General features: G+C 29.9%; 1 protein-coding gene across 2 annotated transcripts; it reads left to right on the top strand.

The window, feature by feature from the left end:
• The first annotated feature begins 1632 nt into the window (after nt 1–1632).
• On the top strand, nt 1633–8331 carry LOC106688066 (small ribosomal subunit protein uS7). 2 transcript variants are annotated; one of them, XM_014432348.3, is made up of 6 exons: nt 1633–1726; nt 2349–2514; nt 2803–3015; nt 3161–3289; nt 3370–3468; nt 8212–8331. In XM_014432348.3, exons 2-6 carry the CDS (start codon nt 2359–2361, stop codon nt 8278–8280), a joined length of 666 nt encoding a protein of 221 aa, XP_014287834.1. In that variant the 5' UTR covers nt 1633–1726; nt 2349–2358; the 3' UTR covers nt 8281–8331. The 2 variants fall into 2 exon arrangements, with proteins under 2 accessions (XP_014287834.1, XP_014287835.1); XM_014432349.3 differs by lacking the exon at nt 1633–1726 and adding an exon at nt 1855–1971.
• Nucleotides 8332–22160: the final 13829 nt, after the last annotated feature.

Consider the following 22160-nt stretch of genomic DNA (forward strand, 5'->3'; position numbering starts at 1 on the left):
TCATGATTGTAACTACCAAATGGCTACACAATGGTAATGGTCTAACACTTTTGCCGCAATAACAGAAACTGTATGATAGTTCACTGTTAATACATGTGATAGTTAACGTGACAGTTTATTCACTGACATTATCAACTATCACGCGAGAGCTAGTGCGACAGTATAATCATGACTGTAACAATACAAGAGCGCGTAAAGTGGCGGGTATTTGTCGGGTAAAACGAGTATTTTATGGTCGGGAGAATCGGCAGCTAGTTATGTACATAAATTATGTATGTAACTAGCATACCCGTCCAAAAACTCTGCCTGAGTTATCTGTGTTCTTCTCCTTAATAAATTTGAAGAATGGACGTACATTCGTCAAAGCGTTAACAAAGTCTATTCAACACAGATTGTTGATAAAACTAAATAATTCATAATAGCTATATTGAAGTAACTACATAATAAATAATTAGATTGTACCATCGGAAAATATTCCTTCAATGTAATATTTAAGACAGCTTACCGTACTTAGTCGGAGGTTCCAAGGTGGTGGTGATAGTGATAGCTGCCGCAACCACTAACATCGTGTAAACTATACATTTGATGTCTTGCTATCATGATAGGCTTAATAGTCGCTACTACTATCAACTATCTGCCCATTCTCGGCAAACTTCCGCAAAAATATTAACAGAAATTTACACTTGGAACCTCGGCTTTACTCTATCCCAGTATTGTATTCGTCGAGACCTAATATCTGGTCATATGTAAATGGATATTTTATGATACACAAATTTTTTTGTTGATACACCCGGGCCTTTTGTAAACGTTAATTGTTTTGAGGGATGGTATCTGTAACGGATATTTAAAACGATTGGGACAGAAGTCAAGCATAACGTAGTTATGTGTATATAAGATCTGTGGACTGTCTCTTAGCTTTTTAGCTTGCACGGATGCTCTGGGCCTACAGATTTGTTAGGAACAATAGGAATATTTACGTACTACACTAATAGGCCCAGACTGCAGTCGGACAACATCATCAGCCCCCTCCGATAACTCCGTATTAACTCTGGTATTATCTTACATTTAAAACACGGGAAAAGATTTTGATATAAAATAAAATTAATTGAGCAATATTGAAAAAGTTATAAATATTGGAAAACGGCTTTAAATTTACCTCGATTATTGAAATTTCTTTCTTTCGTGAGTCGTAGAAATGCATATTCATAGTGTTAATAATACCAGGTCACTAGTGAAATAGTTAAAGTTCAACTAAAATGATTTGAATATATTAATTAATTAGTCTATGAACTATAGATCAATAAGTAAAATTAGGAGCAGACGAAACCTGAAGCCCCCCCCCCAATACTTATGTATAGTACCATTAAATATTCTGCATTTTCAGAAAATGACCAATAAATCAGTTATGAGATCAATTAATAAAATATAATTTGTAAATAAACTAATTACCAAATACAGTAAATGTTTAAAATATAATGCAATTTGATGTTTAGGAAAATTAACAAGTACTTTAACTTTCACAAACCTATATATTTATTTTTAAATTATAGTTATTAACTATAATAAGTTTATACATTATAGATATAAGTTAAAGAATAACGTTTTTAATTTTTTGGATATTCCTTATTTATTTTTGTCCTAAATTGCAGCAATGCAAGACTGTCAAACTCTCAGTCCAGCCTTTCTTTTTTTGGTACTTCGTTCCGTGTGTGTTGTGTGGTTCAAGGTAAATAAGTGTTTTATGTTATTTACTAAATGTTCTTTCCTCATATTTTTTATTTGTATTAAGTTTTCATCAACCTGTTGACCATTCTCAGTAACAATTATTTTATTCCCTTTTTTAATCTTAAACACGTGGAGACACATAACCTCTATTGGTTAGATTGCTACACGTGAAAAGGAGACATTTAGCGTGTTTCCTCAGTCTTCTGTCTGTTATTAAAACCCAAGTTTATATTTTGTGGTTAATTGGTAATTGTGAATATTACATTATTTCATTTTTATTTTATTTTACATCTGATGTTTACATTAATTATTGAAGCGTGGTACTTTGAAGTTGGTTGGAGACATTCTTGATAGGATTTAAAAGTGTCCTAGCACAAACCATTACTAGTTTTGTTTAAATTTAAATTGAATTTTTTCCTTTTATGCAGTGTTTATTATTTATTGTGTAGATACATTTCTTTAGCTTAAGTGTTTTCATGTTCATAATAATCTCTTAACCTTAAATGTTTTGATTTTTCACATCTTCGCAATTGATTTATAGCTTCAGTCAGTCAAGAGCTGCACTATAAGTGAATTGAGTTTTTTATAATCAGGTTTTAACATTTTGTAATCTTTGGTTACAGAAAATTAACCATGATTGACAACTGGGAAGAAAGTGGTGATGATGTGATTGTCGATGATGGAGAAGGAGAAACAGTAGCTATTGCCCCAACAGCAGAACTACCCGAAATTAAATTATTTGGTCGCTGGAGTTGTGATGATGTCCAAGTCAGCGATATGTCCCTTCAGGTTTGTTAGATATTTATTTTTATTTTAGTAGTTCTAGTAGTTAGATTTGATTGTTTACATTTATGGTGAACAATAGTAGTGTGATGTCTGGATGAAAAGTTTGCCAAGATCACATCAAATGAACTAACGTATTTGTGAACTGTGGTTCTGTAGCATTTTTGGTACATCTAGTTTTCCTAATGTATAATATAGTGGTTAAGTCTTCAATCTTTATAGATCTATTCATATTATAGTTTCCATGTATAGTTAAGATATTTAAAATAACTAAAAATCACTTTATATTCACAGGATTACATTGCTGTAAAAGAGAAAAATGCAAAATATTTGCCTCATTCAGCTGGACGTTATGCTGCTAAACGTTTCAGGAAAGCTCAGTGTCCTATTGTTGAGCGTCTGACTAATTCCTTGATGATGCACGGCAGGAACAATGCCAAGAAATTGATGGCAGTACGGATAGTAAAACATGCTTTTGAAATTATTCACCTTCTTACTGGTGGAGAAGTAAGTTTTAAATTGCAAGTTATTTACTTATAACCTTTTCTTTTTTTTTTTATTTACTGTATGGAGGTTTATATATTAATTAGTTAAGATCCAATTGATCAGATGTTTCATTATTCTTTGTAAAATCCTCTTGATATTTTTATAGAATCCATTGCAAACATTAGTACAAGCTATAACGAACTCTGGTCCCAGGGAAGATTCTACACGTATTGGTAGAGCTGGTACCGTTAGGAGGCAAGCTGTTGATGTGTCTCCTCTTCGCAGAGTTAACCAGGTAATTTATAATAGTGTCTATATCGAACTATGCTTATCTATTATGTCTTTATTTATTACAACTTTTCTTTATCTCTTTAGGCAATATGGTTGCTTTGCACCGGAGCTCGTGAAGCAGCGTTTAGGAATATTAAAACAATTGCTGAGTGCTTAGCTGATGAACTTATAAACGCAGCTAAGGTAAAGTGCATTAATATCTCATAATATGTCAGTTATTAGTTTAAATGAATATTCTTAGTTGAGAATTTATGTAAATAAAAATTTCAAATTAGGTAATAAGTAGTAAATTGTGCAACAATGAGAAAATGACAGGTTTACCATGAAGTTCCTTATAATAATAATATTTGTTTAAGAAATAATTAATTATGAGAGATAGTTGACCGTGAAAGACTTGTATGAGAAGAAGATGGTTAGGGGGTGCGGTCAAAATGATACACAAATAAGTTAGTGTAACTAACTTCGCACCAAGAAATAATTATATTTTTTTATGTATAACTTTTTAATTCTATTGTTAATTGAAATTGTTGTTGAAAAAATTAATTGAACGTGGTCAAGTTCTTCCAATTAACATCAGCTTATATTGATTATTTTTATTTTACTGATATTAATTTGTTGTAAAGTTATCCATTGAAAACTTTCTGCAGAAAAATTGAAAGAAATAGACTGATTTGAAATTCATAATCGTGAATCTTGTCTTTTTTTTTTTTTCGTTTTTTTTAATGTTTTATTTAATTTAGCCCATTAAGTTAATTAATGTACCCTTCACTTTTTGGTGAAAAATATTTAGACATGATGATCACTGTTATTAAGTCAGTCAATCCAATGTCCTGGCCTCTGAATCTTGGTTATGATTTGCAGTTATCTTTAAGTAAATAAATGCCATCTAAGTCTGGTTTTGTTGCAATTAAAATGAAAAACTTACTTTTGAATTGAAAAGATTGCACTTGAAATGAAAAAGGTTTCAATTGATTTTGAAATGTTATATTATGCTGTCATCCACATTCTACACATTTAATTTTCCATGATTTAATTGCTTGAATTTTTTACGTCCCAAAATACTGGAAATGTCTTAAAATTTTAGATACATTCCTCTGAAATCTTAAGTAGAATTAAAAACTGTGCTAAAAATGTCTTTTACGTCTTACCCACAATTTTTGGCATAACCTTTAGATATCTCTTAATTATAATCTCTATTAGGTATATTTTGCTGGGTGGAGTTAATAAATTTATTAATCATCTTGTGTCTTCACAGAAGAATGTTTTAAAATTTTTTAATGTGAAATACTGAATTTCTATGTTATCTTGAATGGCTCTATTAATTAACCAGATCCCATCCAATAACTAAGTGAACCAAAAGTAACTTAAATAAATTCCCGAAACGAGTTATTTTTTCATAATAATGAGAAGATAGTTGACCGTGGATATTATATATGAGGAGAAGATGGTTGGGGAATGCAGTCAAAATATAACACAAATAAGTTTTAATAATTATGAAACAAATTTTATTACATTTGTAAATTAAAATATGAATTTGATATCATTCCTAGATCATCAAAAAAGTTTTTAAAAATAGTTGAATTAAGTATTGATCACTTGGTGATGATTTCCAGCACTTTTAAGTCAATCCAATGTCCAGGCCTCTGAAACTTGGTGATGATTTGCAATTATCTGAAAGTGATTAATTATTGCATAATAATATTAAGCAGTATAGGTGTACTTAACACACATTTATTATTAATTTTATATGAATTCCCCACCATATTCATTTTATTATTCAACATAGTAATTTTAGAAAAATATTATGTTTTCACAGAATAAACATTAAATTTGTCAAGAATACCATTTGTATTGTTCTATGAACTGATGATAGTTGACCGTAGATCGATATGAGGAGAAGATGGTCGGGGGTGTGATCAACAAAGATAAAATTTTCCGTTGTATTATTCTAGGTTACGCTTAGCTCCATTACACGATTTGTGTAGTAAATGGCTGATAATACATATATTATCTAGCATTAGTGACCCTCTTCAAATGATAGCTATTAGTACATAAGCCAATCATTGCTATTAGAAATAGCTACAGCTACTGTTTTCCTCTTTTCAAATGATGTTTTCAAGAAATTTGACAAGATGAAACTAATCATTCTGTTCCATTTATGATGGATTATATAGCTAGGGAAACTTCACATATCTTATGAAAATTCCATGATGTTCTGATTGCTCAATTGTGTTGTTGCTTATTTTGAAATTGCAATGTATTTTCACAGTACTGTCAAAAGATAAACATAGAACATTCTGTCAATAAAATTTTTTATTTCCTAACTGTGGGGCTATGACATTCTGATTAACATTCAAAAAGGTTTAAATTGGACAAAAAAGGATTATTTTAATTTAAATGTGTATTGTGTATGGAAATACTTGTTATTTTTCAATTTTGAAAGTGCTTAGCTCGCACCTTCTATCGAAAAACTTAAAAATTCGAATTTACAAAACTATTATCCTCCCCGCTGTTCTTTATGGATGTGAGATGTGACCTTTTACACTAAGGGATGAACAGCATCTTAGAGATTTTGAAAATAAAGTATTGCGAAGAATATTCAGACCGAAAAAAGATGAACTAATGGGAGAATTTAGAAGATTACACAACGCTGAATTAAGGGACCTACACCCGGTAAATATAATTCAAGTTATAGCATTGCGGCGTGTAAGTTGTAGGTCTTAGTAATGAACGGATCCCTAACATGTTAATAAACACTGAACCAACGGGTAAACGTCCGAGAGGTAGACCTTATCAATAAACCTTATAAGCTTTATAGTAATGAAGTTATTATAAGTATTAATTTGTTTTGATAAAAGTAGGTAAAAAGAAAGATGCTTATTTCACTCAAGTTATTATTTATTTATTCTATTAAACCAAAAAACTTTCTATAAAATTCCACATTAATATTTTACTTTCACTCATATATATAATATACAGCAAGGGAAAATATTATGATCTTGCAAAGTTTCAAATTCGATAACTTAATAGAAATACACATTTTTGAGGTCCCTGTGTCAAAATAAGCCTAGTCCTAAAATGAAAAGTTATATGAAACTGAACTTAAATTTTTAATGCGCGTATATACCTGCAATGTGTCAGCACCTTTCTCGCTCAAATCGGCCAATTGGAAGTGCCATTAATTGAATTGGTTCTTCACATTTATTAGATTTTATCCAAAATGGTTCCAATTAAGAAATTTTAATTTTATTAATTTGAAAAAAATAAGTAGTTCTCACTGCTAGCAATATTATACAATTGATAAATACTAACTAGAGAATGTCATGAGTGAATGAAGAAAGAAGGATAAATTAACACATCTGATTTGAATGGGAAAAGCTAAGATCTATCTTTCATAATAGCATTATGGCTTCATTTTCTCTCTTTTTTTTTTCTTTTTTTTTTTTTTTATAAAAAAAATGGCAATGATTTCAACACAAGACCACCAATCTACACAAAACATGGGGAGGTATTTTTCTTAGTAATATCAATAAATAAAATGAAAAAGAAATAAAAATTAAAATAATCTTGTTATAATTATTACACCAATTAATTTTTTGACAATAAATCAATCCAATGTCCAAGGCTGTTAATTTTAGAGAAACAAATACCCTTTATCATGATTTCAATTTGAGTTTTTTTCCTTGCAACTCTGATTATTGTAAAATTACTATTTATTAGTTATTGTTTATATATGATCCTTTTGTGTTAGCTAATTTTGAATTTAAAAAATGTGAAAAATTAAACTTTATGATGATTTCTGCCCTTTTATGTCAATCCAATGTCCAGGCCTCTGATCCCTGGTGATGATTCGCAGATATCTGAAAGTAAACTATTATTATTTAAGTCTACTGCATATTTGATCGTTGATGAATTAAGACAGGCTTCAATCAATTGCTGCCAATTTGAGTTTTTTTCCTTGCAACTCTGATGATTGTAAAGTTACTGTTTATTTGTAGTTGTTTTTATATGATCATTTTGTATTAAGCTAATTTTGAATTGAAAATACATGAAGAATTAAACTTTATGATGATTTCTGCCCTTTTTTTAAGTCAATCCAATGTCCAGGCCTCTGAGCCCTGGTGATGATTCGCAGTTATCTGAAAGTAAATTATTATTATTTAAGTCCACTGCATAAGAGTGCATATTTGATCGTTAATGAATTAAGATAGGCTTCAATCAATTGCTGCCAATTTGAGTTTTTTTCGTTGGAACTCCGATGATTGTAAAGTTACGGTTTATTAGTAATTGTTTTTATATGATCCTTTTGTATTAAGCTAATTTTGAATTGAAAAACGTGAAGAATTGAACTTTATGATGATTTCTGCCCTTTTTTAAGTCAATCCAATGTCCAGGCCTCTGAGCCCTGCTGATGATTCGCAGTTATCTGAAAGTAAACTATTATTATTTAAATCTGCTGCAAAAGAGTGCATATTTGAATGTTAATGAATTAAGATAGGCTTAAATTCCTAGCATTTCTAGGAATCATCACTTGTTGATGATTTCCAGCACTTGTAAGTCAATCCGATGTCCAGGCCTCTGATCCCTGGTTATGATTCACAGTTATATGAATGTAAACTATTATTATTCAAAGCCGCTGCATAGAGAGTGCATATTGGTTTGAGCTTAACATTATATAACATCTTTTCTTAAATACTGCAGTTCTTTTTTGTTTGTTTTTTATAACTAATATGTTACAAATATTCCCTAATATTGATAAAAAACAGTCACATTTTGATACAAAATTTGTAGTATTGCGGGCTTAAAATCTTTATGGCTTATAAAGAAATTATCAAGTGAAAACATGCATAATACATCAATTTGTTATATATATGTATAATAATGTTACATAATACATTTATAATTTATTTTATTTTATTTTTTCAGGGATCCTCCAACTCTTATGCAATCAAGAAAAAAGATGAGCTGGAACGAGTTGCCAAGTCCAATCGTTAATTTTTCTATTTCTTATTGGTACCTCAATAAAATTTGGTACTTCTTTTAGTATTATTTGTCCTTTTCTGCCTTTAAACCTCTTATTTTTTAAACAAAAATTCCTCAGTTTGTTTCAAACAGGTTTTTAATACCCACTTTTTCTAGCAACTATTGTTTTAAGAGTGCCCTATTACTTATCTATATTTTTTTCTGAAGGCACTAAGATTTTATAATTAGTATGAGTATAAAGTGAGAAGTACTCTACTTCTATTACTTAAGGTTAGGAATTGCAATATTGGGCCATAAGTTCAATACTGGTATTCTGGATTTTTTAGGTCTCAATACCGGTAGTAGGAATTTTAAAAATAATTTGTTCATCATCATTACAAAAAATCATTTGTAACAAAAATTATAACAGTATATAAAGAGTCACAAAAAAGTAGAGGAACAAGGAACATCTTCTATATTTAAGTCATTAAGAAATGTAAATATTACTACTCAGTCTGTGGTTCTATTACAAATTTTTGAAATATGATCTTAAAATTCATTATGCCTCAACATAACTGATTTCTGTATTGTATTTTGGTTAGTTGAAAATTTTTTTAGTTGTTAATTCTAATTTTTGTTCGAGACAATTCCTTTTAACAATCAACATTTATGCCATCATCGTCTTCCATCTTCGATGACTACCGACTTCTTATTGTGGATAGGTTTGTGGGTTAAAGATTTTAAGAAAATTATTATAAACTTGATCTAATTTAAGTTGGTTAGTATATTTTCTTTTTCATTTGCTTTTCTTCTGTGTGATTTTTCAATATAATATTTAATTTCTGAGATAGTGATGTGTGCTGTTCTTTCAGTGACTACAATATGAAATTTATTGTTGCATTAGCTGTCAATAAATTATAATCTCTCTGACACAATGTATCCACTGCCAGTTCTATTGGAAATATAACTGATACAGTTCTGATATTAAGTTGAATTCACTATCAGAAAAATTAATTTGTAGGTTTAAGTCTATTGCTTTTTGGATTAGATTTTCAGTTTCAAAAATCGTTCCATCATTAGGAGTAAACTGTTATTAATATTAACATATGTTAGGTTTTATTTTCATTAGTATATATTCTTGTAATGCATGTAGTGGATCATTTAAATATCTTAACAATTTTTCGAACTTTATTAGTTATGGGAAGTAATTCTTGATGAGTTAATATTTTATCCTCATTAGTAATATCTTCTTCAGCAATTACATAGTTTTTATCTTCATTGTCAATATCACCCTCTCTAAGTCGGAATAAGAAGTTTCTATATCCACAATATTTGGATTCCTCTGTTCTTTATTTTTTTGGTATAATACATCTACTTATTAAATTCCATGAGCATTACACAATTGTTGATTTACACCAATCAACTTTCCAATTTTTTTTTATAACCGTTAGCTTCTTCAGTCATTATGGATAGAATATCTTCTTTCAGGGATAATCCATGTTTGACTGTGTGTGATGGTTGTAGGAAGATCTTCGTTTTGCCACCTCATTATTAGTAGGGCTGAGTCCAGAAAAGAAAGCAACTTCCTAAAATGAAACTTTGTTTACTGGAAGATATTGATTGACCGTGTGTAAAGATGAAAGGAATATGGTCCGGGTGCGGTAAAAAAAAACTCAAATAGTAGAATATACTATTTTATTTGAAACTTTGTTTAGTTTTTTTTTTTGTATCTTTATTGAAATTTACTGTACATTTATTTACATACATCCAGTAAATTTGACTTTAGTTCATAAAGGAGTGATACAGGCTTGTAGAGAAACTACCTTTTGGTTAGTTCAAAAAGGGAAAGGATCATTGCCTGAAATGCTCAGAATAGTTATTAACATTATTCCTGTAAGTGTAAAATTATGAAATTAGATGAAAATATTTTTAAAAACTTATGAGGTATAATACACCTTCCCCCTTAAAAGTATTTAGCTTGTGATTAATACACCATAAAACTTTGAATTAGTAAATTTTTTTCATACTATTATTAAAAAAGTATTCTAGACATTTTTTCTTAAAACATTGAAATGGTACTTTTTGAAATTTTTACAATTGTAAATTGTTAAGAAAAGTAAATGGATTATGAAAATTAACAAATTAGAAGTAACAATCAATATTGTCACATGGAATGAGTGATGCTTTTGAATATATGAATGGAAAGAATTTTATTTGAGATATGATACCTATTTCTTAAAAGGTAAGTCATTTAGCTAGATTTTCTTTAGCCAGGAATCAATGAATCTTTAGGCAAGATGTGCTAGTACTGTTGGTCCATCATATAAATTACATGAAATTTTATACCTTTTGTATAAATTGCACTATAAATTGTTCCACATTTTAAGTGGAGTGGTTGTGATTATTACATAGGAGGTATATAAAGTTAAAACAAAGGAAGAGTCAAGTTTAGACAAATAATAGTTTAACTGGTTTCATCTTGAGTATAAGCTATATATAACATATTAAGGGTGTATAATGAAACATCTGTTTTGATGGTGAAAGGATAAAAATAAACTGGAATATGAGAACACTTAAAATTCTCAATTTATTTAATCAATCTGATCAACATTCCTAGTAATAATAATAGTCGTTATTTATATACATTCACAATAGCACTATTTACATCTACTTTTTGTTGATATACTTGTATATAGACCTGCCTATAAGGAGTATTAAATTCATGACCACAGTGTTTCTACCTTCTATATCTCGTCTGTCCATCTCCTTTGTTTGTCTCTGTTTCTTTTCACATCCAAGGGAATCCACCCTGTTAGTTTCTTGGCCCAGTTTTCGTCATTCTTCCTCATTAGATGCCCAGCCTATTATTTTATCTTCTTGATGTGCCTGATTATGTCTGTGACCCCTATATCTTTCCTTATTGATTGGCTACTGAGCTTTTGGCTTCTTATGCCTAGCATGCTCCTCTCCATTGCTCTTGGGCATGTTTGAATGGCGACATTCACAGTAAATGTCTCTTTCAATGTAATCCAGTTATTTATACTCTATGCCAGTGGTTCCCAAAATGTGTGCTACAGCACCTTGTGCATGGCAGGGGTAATAATGATAATTTATTTATTTGTTTATGGAGCAACCCCCATACAACTAGAGTTAGCCATGTGAAATACATGGAATAGATAATCAATTGTAGTAATTCTTCAAAAATGATGAGTTAAAGGTAGTTTATATAAACTATTAACAAACAATATACTTAAGCTGGGCTATCCACATTCGTTAAAATAAAATGGTGAAACAAAAACGTCATTTCATATTTAATAATATTAAAAAACAAAACAAAAACTATACCTCCTAATGGGATGATAGGTGTCCAGCTCTAAGCAAAAGGTTTATAATATATATATAAAACAGTTTAAGTTCCAATCCTGATGGTAGAGAAAGAAATTAATACAACAGATTTCAGCTAATATCGCTTAGCTTCGGCATGTATCGGATATTGGTTCTCATGATTCGCGGGGCAATTTGTCAAAAATTGGAAACAATCCTCCAGGGCTGTTCCAACACAAGTTGGACAAAGCTTCTGTGGGTCCAAAGTATATTTATGTTGACCGACATTTAGAGTAATGGCATATTTACTGGAAAGTAGTAGTTGGACAATTATTCTCAAGTGAGTTATAGGGCAACTGATTTTTAGGTAGCTTTGAGGAGCATCCAGGGTTATAGGTCGATTCTCGTAATAACAAGAGGTCTTTATTCTTGACAAATTCCCTGTATCTATTCAAGATCTCCCCCATTCTAATTTTGATACTTACCGGATCATTATGTAGTATCGGGTCAAATATTCCGAAGCTTTCCAATATTTTTCTTATCTGCGTTACCCAAATATATTGCAGACTCAAACGGTTGTTACTATCTAGCTGCAGTAGCTTTAAATAACATTGTTTCACAAAGCGAGTACAACTCATGTAAAGTATTTTGCAGAGTTTGCTTTAAAACTTGATATCGTGAATGGGTACCACTTCTAGTCTTACCATAAAGTGTGTGGGATGTTTCGTTGCAAACACAGTATTTGCTTGTAGTACCTAGCTTGTATATATTAATATATCTCCCTGGAGAACACCTTCAGTAATTTCTATTGGATCACTCAAATAATTGCTGCATTTTACCTGCATGGTTGCATTGTTATATTAATGTGCGAGAATTCTAAGGAATTGCACACATTCCCATTGAGAAAAGTTTGCACCAAAGTTTAGAATGCGAGACTGAATCGAAAATCTACAAATATATAGTAAGTGGTACGTGCACGTTTCAATAAATTAATTTGTGAGAGGGAGCTTAAAACAAAAATATTGTCGAAGCAGCCTCTTCCTGCCGGAAACCTGATTGTGATTCAGGAAGAACATCAGTTTCTTGACACCAAATCGATAATCTATTGTATAAAATGCTGGTGAATATCTTAAGTAGGCTGTGGTTAATTTCAGCCCGTTATTGTGCATGGCAGGGGTTGCTGCAAGAGATTGCTAATTTCACAAAATATTGCAAAAAAAATTAATTAACAAATATGCAGTGCATCCAAGCATTTAATTTGCTTTCTGTTCCTGCAAATTCCAACTGTTCCAGTGCCAACATTTTTATTTTGGTTTTTACCTCAACAAGGGTGCCACAGTAGCGAACAAGAGTGAAAAAAGCTTGAGAACCACTGCACTAGCTGTATCCTCATGACTTGAGCTATGGCCTGCTTTATCTCTTGTCCAATTCAATCCAAAATAAAAATTGAAGCAATTTAAGGTTGTGGGGATGGGATTGTTTTAAGAATTATATGCGAACTTCAAAATGAAAAAACAAAACAATTTTTTTAATTTTACATATATTTAAAAAAAAAATCTTTTGAAAACCAGTAGTTTCTAATTCTGTTTCCATTCATGTAATGCAATATTGAGTGAAATAAGAGCTGTATCGCTGAGGTTTTTAGAAGCTGGTGACATAATTGTGCCTCTTCTCTATACATGAAAAGTGGACAAATACTCTAAATCAGAAATGCTGTCATTTGTATTGACACAAACTATAAAGTAAGTGCTAAAGGATTAGTTTAAGGTATGAATTTTTACATCTATTTTCAATATTGTGGGAAGTCATCAATATAATTTAATTTCCAGGCTTCCTAACTGCACTCATTATTTTTTTTTATTAGTTAAACTACCATATCAAAAACATTTATGTCACTTGATATTAATCCTGATCTTGAGATCAATTCTGTAAATTTGTATTACATTCTATCTAGATCTACACTAACATAAGAATTTTTCATATATGAAACAATTAAAAATATTAAATTATACTTTAAATCTACCTTTTTTTTTTAATCCATAAATTCCCTTATTCAAATATTAAATACAAATTTAGGAACAAGCATTGATTGCCACATTTTTATTATTACATTTATCTAATGTTTAAGATTTAAAAAAAAAAAAGATGTAATAGCCATAAAATAAATTAAAATAAAATGAATAATCATTAAAGTCATACATACACATGACTAATTATGACAGAATCATTTACAGATCTTTCTGATATAATCAATTTGTTATATCAAATAGAAAATATACAACTTGATTTAATTGATATTCTTTACTAAAAATGAATTAATAGTTACACATTTTACAGTATTTGAAATCCAAAAACTTAGTGTCTACTCAAAGGCCAAATAGGAGAAACATTGATAGAAAAAGTGGAAGAGAATTTTATTAAAAAACCGGGACTAGTTATTCTAGAAGGCATTGGTTTAATATCAAATGGGAATTACTTGATTGTGTTCAGCTACATTGAACAAGATCCTATAATTTTAAGTGCATACAAATTTTTACCCATCATAAATTTGTTACATCACAATTACCTTTTTTGATGTAAAAAGATCATTCTCTAACTATATAAATATTTTAAATGACAGATATTTAGGATTTGCTGCATGACTAAATTGTTATCAATTTTAGTGCCGAACATATTGCTGACTAATCATTTCTGTTTTATTTATTTTGTTTATCTTGTCGGTTAGTTTTTAAATACTACTTTCATGTTTTAAATATTGTCTCATAGAAATTCTTTTTTATTTATATATATATAGTCACATATTTTCAGTTCCTTATTTTTTATGGTTTGTTTTAATTATTTTTCTATTAATTTGTGTTTGATTTATTTATTGTTTTATATTGTCAATTAGCTCCTTTTCAATTCTTGTTGCTTTTATTTTTCGTTGCTAATTTAAGCTTTTATTATTTTAGTTTAGAAAGCTTCTATGTTTTTAACTGTTTAGTTCATTTGCTTTTTTAATTATTTAAATATTTTGTTCATGAAAAAAAGAAAAACAAATTTGAAATGATTTTCGTTTAATTTTTAATGTCTCCTATTTATTTATTCATTCAGAAACTTTTGTATATATGTATATATTATTATATTTTATATGTTTTACTCCATATTTTACCGGTTTTTATTGCTTATTAAGGTTTTTTTTTACTGCATAAAAATCAGGGCCTTGGCTATTACCAATGCTTTATAGCAGTGGTTCGCAACTGTGACCATACCTAGATTGCTAGATGGTCTGGTAAAACATATTTTTGTCTTGATTAATAATTATAATTAATATATTAATTATCTTTCTTGAGATTCGAGCATCGGCCGGAATGTTTTAACAGGTATATGCACTATAAAAGTGATCAAAATTCACTTTTAAGAGACCTAATTTAGAAAATATTTTCTCGGGAGGGGGGAGTAGTCCACAGACTTCTTTGGGCTCTACTGTAGACTTTGTTTTGTTTCTTCTCTCATCTCAGATCTTAGACTTTATTAGCGGAGCTGGGTAGATGGTGTCTATAGATGCACAAAATGAATACTTTACTAGATTCAGAAAAATGAGTTTATCAGAATTTAGTTGTTCCATTTCTGTTGATTTACTCAAAATCCAATAAATATTTTTATTTTTACAATTGTATTTATTTTATAAAGCTAGGCGGTTCAGTGATAGGAATAATTACCACTGGCAAAGAATGTGTTTTTATATCTACATACCTGTACCTTAACATTATCTATGTTCTGATTTATAGGTAATTTCACAATTTTGTCAACAATGAAACATAAATCTGGTACTGGCACAGGCAAAAAACATTAAACCTCTTGGATTGGTTTATTTTTTATTACTTGATTAAGCCAAAGCGGGGCCTGAAGCTAATGGTTGCCTGGAGGGCCAAGGTTTTTTATAATAAAACACTTCATTTATTTTAATTTTTTAATTAGTGAAAATATATTAAATAAAATTTGCAAAAGTGCAGAAAAAGTACAGACTTATTCAATATTTCATTGTTCATCTCTTGAACAAAGTAACTATCATTAAAAATCTAATTTTTTGAAATTTATTTAGAAAAACATTTCTAAAAAGCAAGGCATTGATAGACAAAAGTTAGTTATGCTAATTGGCCATTCTCGTTCTGCTTTTCATCGCTTTTAGATTTCAATCCAGTGCTTAGAACCTTTTGCATTGATGTTCTTTTCATCTTCATCCTGGGCCTGACTAATCACATAGCAGAAGCAGAAATTCTACAGACCTCAGGCATAGAGAAGAAACTTTTTAGCTTGTAAAATTTCCTTACTAACATAGCCCTCTTTAACTGATATTTAAATTTTTAAATTAATAAGTAAAGTTTTAAATAGTTATTCCCTAGAAATGTTATAAAACAAAACAAATTATTTATGAGTTGGTTTTTAAAGAACACTTAATTTGATTATATGCAGTAAAACAATGTAATGTTTTACTGCATATAATCAAATTCGTCATCAATGTTGGGAAAATCCTAAAAAAGTGAGTAATTGATTATTTCAGGTTGCTCTCAATGAAAAAGTTGCTGAAACATCCCACAGACTACCCTGCCCTAATATCTAATGTAAATTTCATTGGTAATGTAAGTTTCAATTAACGAAGCCATACTATGATGTATGGCTTCGTTAATGAGCCAGGCTGTTCACACTAAACATTTGATAAGACTCAGCAGTCCTCAAAATATTTAGTTATCACTAAATTTGGACTGAAATTTATCCTTATGTCCTTGGCATTTTTCATCATCTGAACCGAAGAGAGCTGCTGGAGACATCCCAAGTGTAGCGGGTGGAGGGAATAAATATAGATTAAAAACCGTAATCTAGGGCTTATGAAATGGATATAAAGTATGCCTCTCACCCTTCCAATGACCTTTGATATAATATAGAAGTCTATTATTTTCGGGGAAAATAAGACGAAACTAAGTAATCCTGTTATTAAGTAACTCGAATAACTTAATAGTTATTGAGGTGCACCAACACCGAAATGTTACCGATTGAAGCCGGTCAATGTTATAAACACTGTTATTTCCAACAAAAATAATATTTTAGCAGTTAATAATAGTCAATTGCGAAATATCATGAATTAATTTAATAAATTGTTGAGGTAATTTTCATTTTGAAATCATGTCATCTATAAACTTATTGTTTTAAATTGTTTCATAACCACATTATTCAAATTATTGTCTTTAATAAATTAATATAATCAACTTCCTAAAAAGAAAATCCATGAACTAACATTTTCAACGAATCATTAAAAAATAAGTCAAGTTTTACTAACATTTTTGTTAGTAATATTCTGCTATTGACCGATTGAAATTGTAGAGAGGAAAATGTTGTTATTAGCAATGTTATAACAAGTGTTAATGCATCTATGCAATGCAGTTTGAAACGCCACATAAACTTTTACATTATATTTTTTATATCTCTCCTAAATCTCAAAATAACCTATGAATCGGTAACGTACAAAATTATTGTTTAGTCTCATTTCTTGTAAATATTTTCAAGGAGCAGGGGGTAAAAACAACAATAAGTTTTGCTTCTATAAGTTTTTGCTTTTACACTTTTTTTTCCCATACTCTGCGATTTTAAGTCCAAAATTACGTTTTCATACATTTTTACTTTCAATAACCATATATATGTAATTCATAGTAAGGGAAGTATTGCAATTGTAAATAATTTATTTAATTTAATTTAATAAAAATTAATCTAATATTGTAAATAATTTCAAATTCTAGTTTTCGACGGAAATAAACGTTTTAAGGTCCCCTGAGTCCAACTAACCAAGTGGTTTGTGTTTGCTCAGCCTAGCTACAAAATCAAAATTTTTACAAAACTGAAATTACATATTTAATGTAGCTATTTACCAGGGACGTGACAGTAACTGTTTCGATAAAAATCGACTGACCGGAAGTGCCTCTTTATAGAGTCGATTTTTCACTTCTTCTTTTAAAAAACAGCTCAAACAATTTCGATTAAACTTGGCATATCTATATATAATTAGGTATCATTATCAAATACTATATATCAACTAGGTTTTTTTCTCATTAACGTAGTCTGGCAGGACTTAAATGCGGATTTATAAAAAAATCTTCCCCCAAATAACTTTTAATTTTGTTAATTCGAAAAAAAAAAAAAATCTTACATTCTTATTATTATTTAAAAATTTATGAGTGTAAACTACTTAAAGAGGTAGGAGGAGAAATATTTGTTCCAGGTTGACAACACGTTTCCGGAAATATGTTTGTTATTTTTTTTTTTCCTGTTTATAATTTATCCTTTGATGAAGTATTTTAAATAAATTTCAAGTAAAAAAATAAGTAATAGTCGATTAAAAAAAAATTTGTATTAGTCTTGGGACTGACAGGCAGAAGTGAAACATCTGGAAAGGAAATAATTATTATTATTAGTATTACAATTTTATTAAATTAAATATTATTAATTTTACGAAAATACAATAAAACTTTTATTTATTTTATTTTCTTATTTAATTTTTTTTTTATTTGCGTGACAGACCAAGGAAGTCGAAGGATCGCGCGGGGAAATACGTCATGGGTTGCTTGACGTGGTTTTCATAGCTATAACAATAATAAACCAAAGGTTTAGATTTTTCCTTTGGCAAACATTATATTGAATTTTCCACTTGATATTATTGGAATTAGCTGCAAATAATCTTGAAATGTCAAATCAAGAATACTTTTTGAATTATTGCTCATTACTAAGGGAATGAATCATTGAATTGTAAATAATATACATTGTAGCACTTCCGTTTCATCTCGCGCGTTCCCTCGCGACAGGAAATAAATTTACTTCTGGATAATTTGTCTTCTTGTGTTATAGATCGCCGGTAAAGAAGTTACATTTCAATAAATTGTATTCTAAAAAACATGAAATTCTTTTCACTTAATTATTGTATTTTAAAATAAATTAAAATATTTTTGATTTGTTCTGTACCCTCAAAAGAAATTAATTGAAATTTTTTTTCGTCATCAACGCTATACAAAGTTAATATAGATTAGTAAGGTTATGATAACCCATACTACAGAGAGAATGTTAAAGAACATGTATATTTTATGGTGTTCCCCATTGATTGGAACAGATCTGGATGAATTGAATTTGTTTTGTTGAATTGTAATTTATATGTGAAGCATTTCACTTTTTTTATTTTTTTTTCATGAAGGCAAAGAGATGTCTGTAACAGGGGCAGTTTGGTATAAGAAAGGGCCTCTATTGAATGTTTCCATAACAATAGCAACCGTCCAATGAAAGAAGAACCTTTTCAGACTATTCGCCTCCGTTTTGTAACACAGTGCTAGATGTGTTGAGTAAAGGGGTCGGGGCTTTTTGATACTGGTAATTATTTAACGGAATCCTGGACGTTTACGTCTTCAAGGTAAATTATCTAATCCTTTTGCTCGCGGTGTCCCGATTAAAAAAATATTAAGGCCGATTTGCTCGTAACAAGCGTGAGTTCCTTTTGAGGTTTACAATTATGCAACTGTTCATTTGTATGAATTATCCATAACAATATTTTTACCGTATTTCAAATATTTGACAAAAAAGTACAAACTTAAATTTAAAATAAAAAATATTACATTATATTTTACTAATTTATCAATTTATTTTTTATGTAGTCATTTATTCACGATTTATTTTACCATTTATTGATTATTGCATTGTAAAACTTATAATTTAGAACAGTTATTCTTGATAATTTAACATAATAAGTCTAATTTAGCCTTCCCAAATACCTAATCGCTTATAAATATTTATCTTAACAGAAGGAGTATAATGGAGAGGGTAAGCTGACAGGAAAGGTGAAGCCAAAAAGGCGGGCCTAAGATTGACTATCTGGGCATACGGAGTTGAGGTTTGGGGCTTCACTAAACTTTCGAATTACTGTCGTATCCAATCCAAACTCATACTACATGCTTCATACGTTGCCTCAAACAAAATCATCCATAAAGACTTTAATGTACCTTATGTAACTGATCTAGCCCGAACTAGAAATCGATCCTTCTATTATAAATTCCCTAACCACTCAAACCCATTAGTTTCGAACCTTGCTTCCTCTTTCATTCCTGGCGTTTGAAAAGAAGATACCTCGAGACCTTATGTTGTTTAACCTAAAAATGTATAATGACCTAAAAATGTTTTTAGAGTGCTATCAATGGGTAGTTTCTCTACATGCCTGTATCATACCATTATGACCTTACTTCAAATTTACTTGTTTTATTTTATGTACAGTTGTAAATGTCAGTAAATAAATAAAAAAAAAAAAAGATTGACTAGGAGTGTTGCCAAGGTGTTGGGGAAGAGTACGAGTCAATCAATGGCTTCCTTCTGTTTTAGTTTAGATTACAATGGCTGACAATCCTATAAACTGTAAACCTAAAGGTGGATCCACATGTTGGCCGCTCGCCACGGATCGGAGGCTCGTTCAAATGCTCGGCAAACTAAGAGCGGGCCATCCACATGTCAGTGTTATTCAGAGAGGCAAACATGGCGGACGTAATAGTGGTTTCAGCCATTGCACTTGGATTGTATTATTTTTATTACAAAAAAAGAAAATGAAAGGAAATTAAATATAAATAAATAAGATTAAATATAAAACTTATTATAAAAAGTACCAACAAACACCTTTAACCTCCTAACAGCTCTCAGTTGTAACTAGACAAAGAACAATGGTGTAGATGCTACACGAGCGCTCTCACGAACCCCTTTGATCTGTGTCCAAAAACCGACTCTCGACGGCTCGGCAACGAGCCTAGGCCAACCAAGCCGAGCCACCTATCCACATGCTCGCGTATGTCTGAGTTCGCCATGGCTCGGCCAACATGTAGACCCATGGGCGTGGTATTGTTGGCTTCACTTTGGTTTTGATGATGAGTTGGGTTATACCACCTCTCTATTGTTTTTAGTACACCACATAACATAGAGGTAAAACAATTTAATTAATGCATACTGCATTTTCTAAAAAAATAATTATATAGTGAATTGAAACTATAACTTGAAGGCCTTGGTCTGAAGATTGTTAGATTGTATTATATTTTATACACTTTGTAGTTTTTATTAATTGTAAATAATATTTATTTAATCAAAGCATGACAGATGGATATTTTAAGACAAAGTCGTACATTAAAATATAATTATGTGCAATGTAGAATGTAATGAAGAGCTGGTGCAACATCACTGAAATGTCAAGCAATATCGTTATTCTCAATTAATTTTTATTGTCAAGTAATTCAGTAGAATAATTATAAAACCTTTCAGAATGTACATGCGGGTGGCTTGTTAACCCGTTAACGATGTAAAACAATAATAAAATAATTGTGAAATATTACAAGTACATATTTACTCAATTCTGACAATTTAATACTATATTTAAAAATAATTCAATTAAATAAAAGAAATAAATAATATTTTAGTATTCTTTATTCACAAATAAGAAATTAAACATAAATTAACTACTAAGTGCATATGTATTTCACCATTTCTATCATTTTATTTATATTTTTTTTATTTACTTCTCAGAAAATTACATGTTCTGTAAAAGGTCCCTTTTTCTGCATATTTTCATTGGGTACAAAATAAACTATATTTCAAGGTAATGATTCGAAGTTTGAAGGGGTGATGTGATTTAAGTGCAAAAACAATAATTTTCGATAAATTAATAATAAACTCATTTTGACAAAAAACATGGATATTCCTTAATTTTTCATGTACGTGTTAAAGATAAGAGTTAACGTGTTACTCAATTTTTTTTAGAAAATATAAAAACTATTTTTTGATTCTAGCTACATATCTTGAAACGTATAACTATAACTTTTTATGAATAAAATATTTCTTTTCTTGTTCGTTCTGAAAGGTTCATTGTTGAAACAAATAAAATGAAGATGGTTCAGGTGTGGCTGAAAATAACTCAAATAGTCTAAAAACTATTGATCATAAGCTAACGTTTTGCCCAACCCTAACACGGTACACACAACTAAAAATATGTTACAGAGTAAGGTAATAAGAGAGTATGGAATAAAAGTAAACTAAGGTGTGGCTAAAAATATGTAAAAATTATATAAACATGAGTAAAGTGAATTAAAGAAAATAAAAATAAGATGTACAGCGATATTTTTTTAGCACTACCTTAGTTTAATTCTATTTCGTTTTATATCTTATATCTTTTGTATCATAGAGAACTACAAAATGGAGTAAAACCTTGGATCATGATGAATAGTTTTTCTACAATTTGAGATATTATTGATCGTACCCGGACCTTTTATTAAATACACATGCTCAATCAGTAATTTTCCATAAAATAAAAATTCACCAAGTAATCGGACAAATCTTCTTTTTGCCAACTTGCGCACTTGTTTTGGCCCCTTCCACACGCTAATAATTTTAACCGACCGGTTTGCTCCTGTATCTTATAAACTATGTAGTCCGTTAGATTCCAGAATGAATAGAAAGCCCCAGATTGCTATGTGTTTTAGTACCGTCGTAATAATCGTCGTAGGAGGTGCATCCTACTAACATAAAAATATGTATAAAATACGCCT

This window comes from Halyomorpha halys, unplaced genomic scaffold (genome assembly GCF_000696795.3).
Source record: "Halyomorpha halys isolate HHAL.00 unplaced genomic scaffold, Hhal_1.1 Scaffold1047.1, whole genome shotgun sequence".
NCBI lineage: Eukaryota > Metazoa > Arthropoda > Insecta > Hemiptera > Pentatomidae > Halyomorpha > Halyomorpha halys.

Excerpts from the sequence above, each read along its gene's own strand:
- LOC106688066 (XM_014432348.3), top strand. The coding sequence starts at position 2,359 with ATGATTGACAACTGGGAAGAAAGTGGTGATGATGTGATTGTCGATGAT. Across the intron at positions 3,016-3,160 it reads ACCTTCTTACTGGTGGAGAA|AATCCATTGCAAACATTAGT; the intron begins GTAAGTTTTAAA and ends ATATTTTTATAG. Across the intron at positions 3,290-3,369 it reads CTCTTCGCAGAGTTAACCAG|GCAATATGGTTGCTTTGCAC; the intron begins GTAATTTATAAT and ends TTATCTCTTTAG.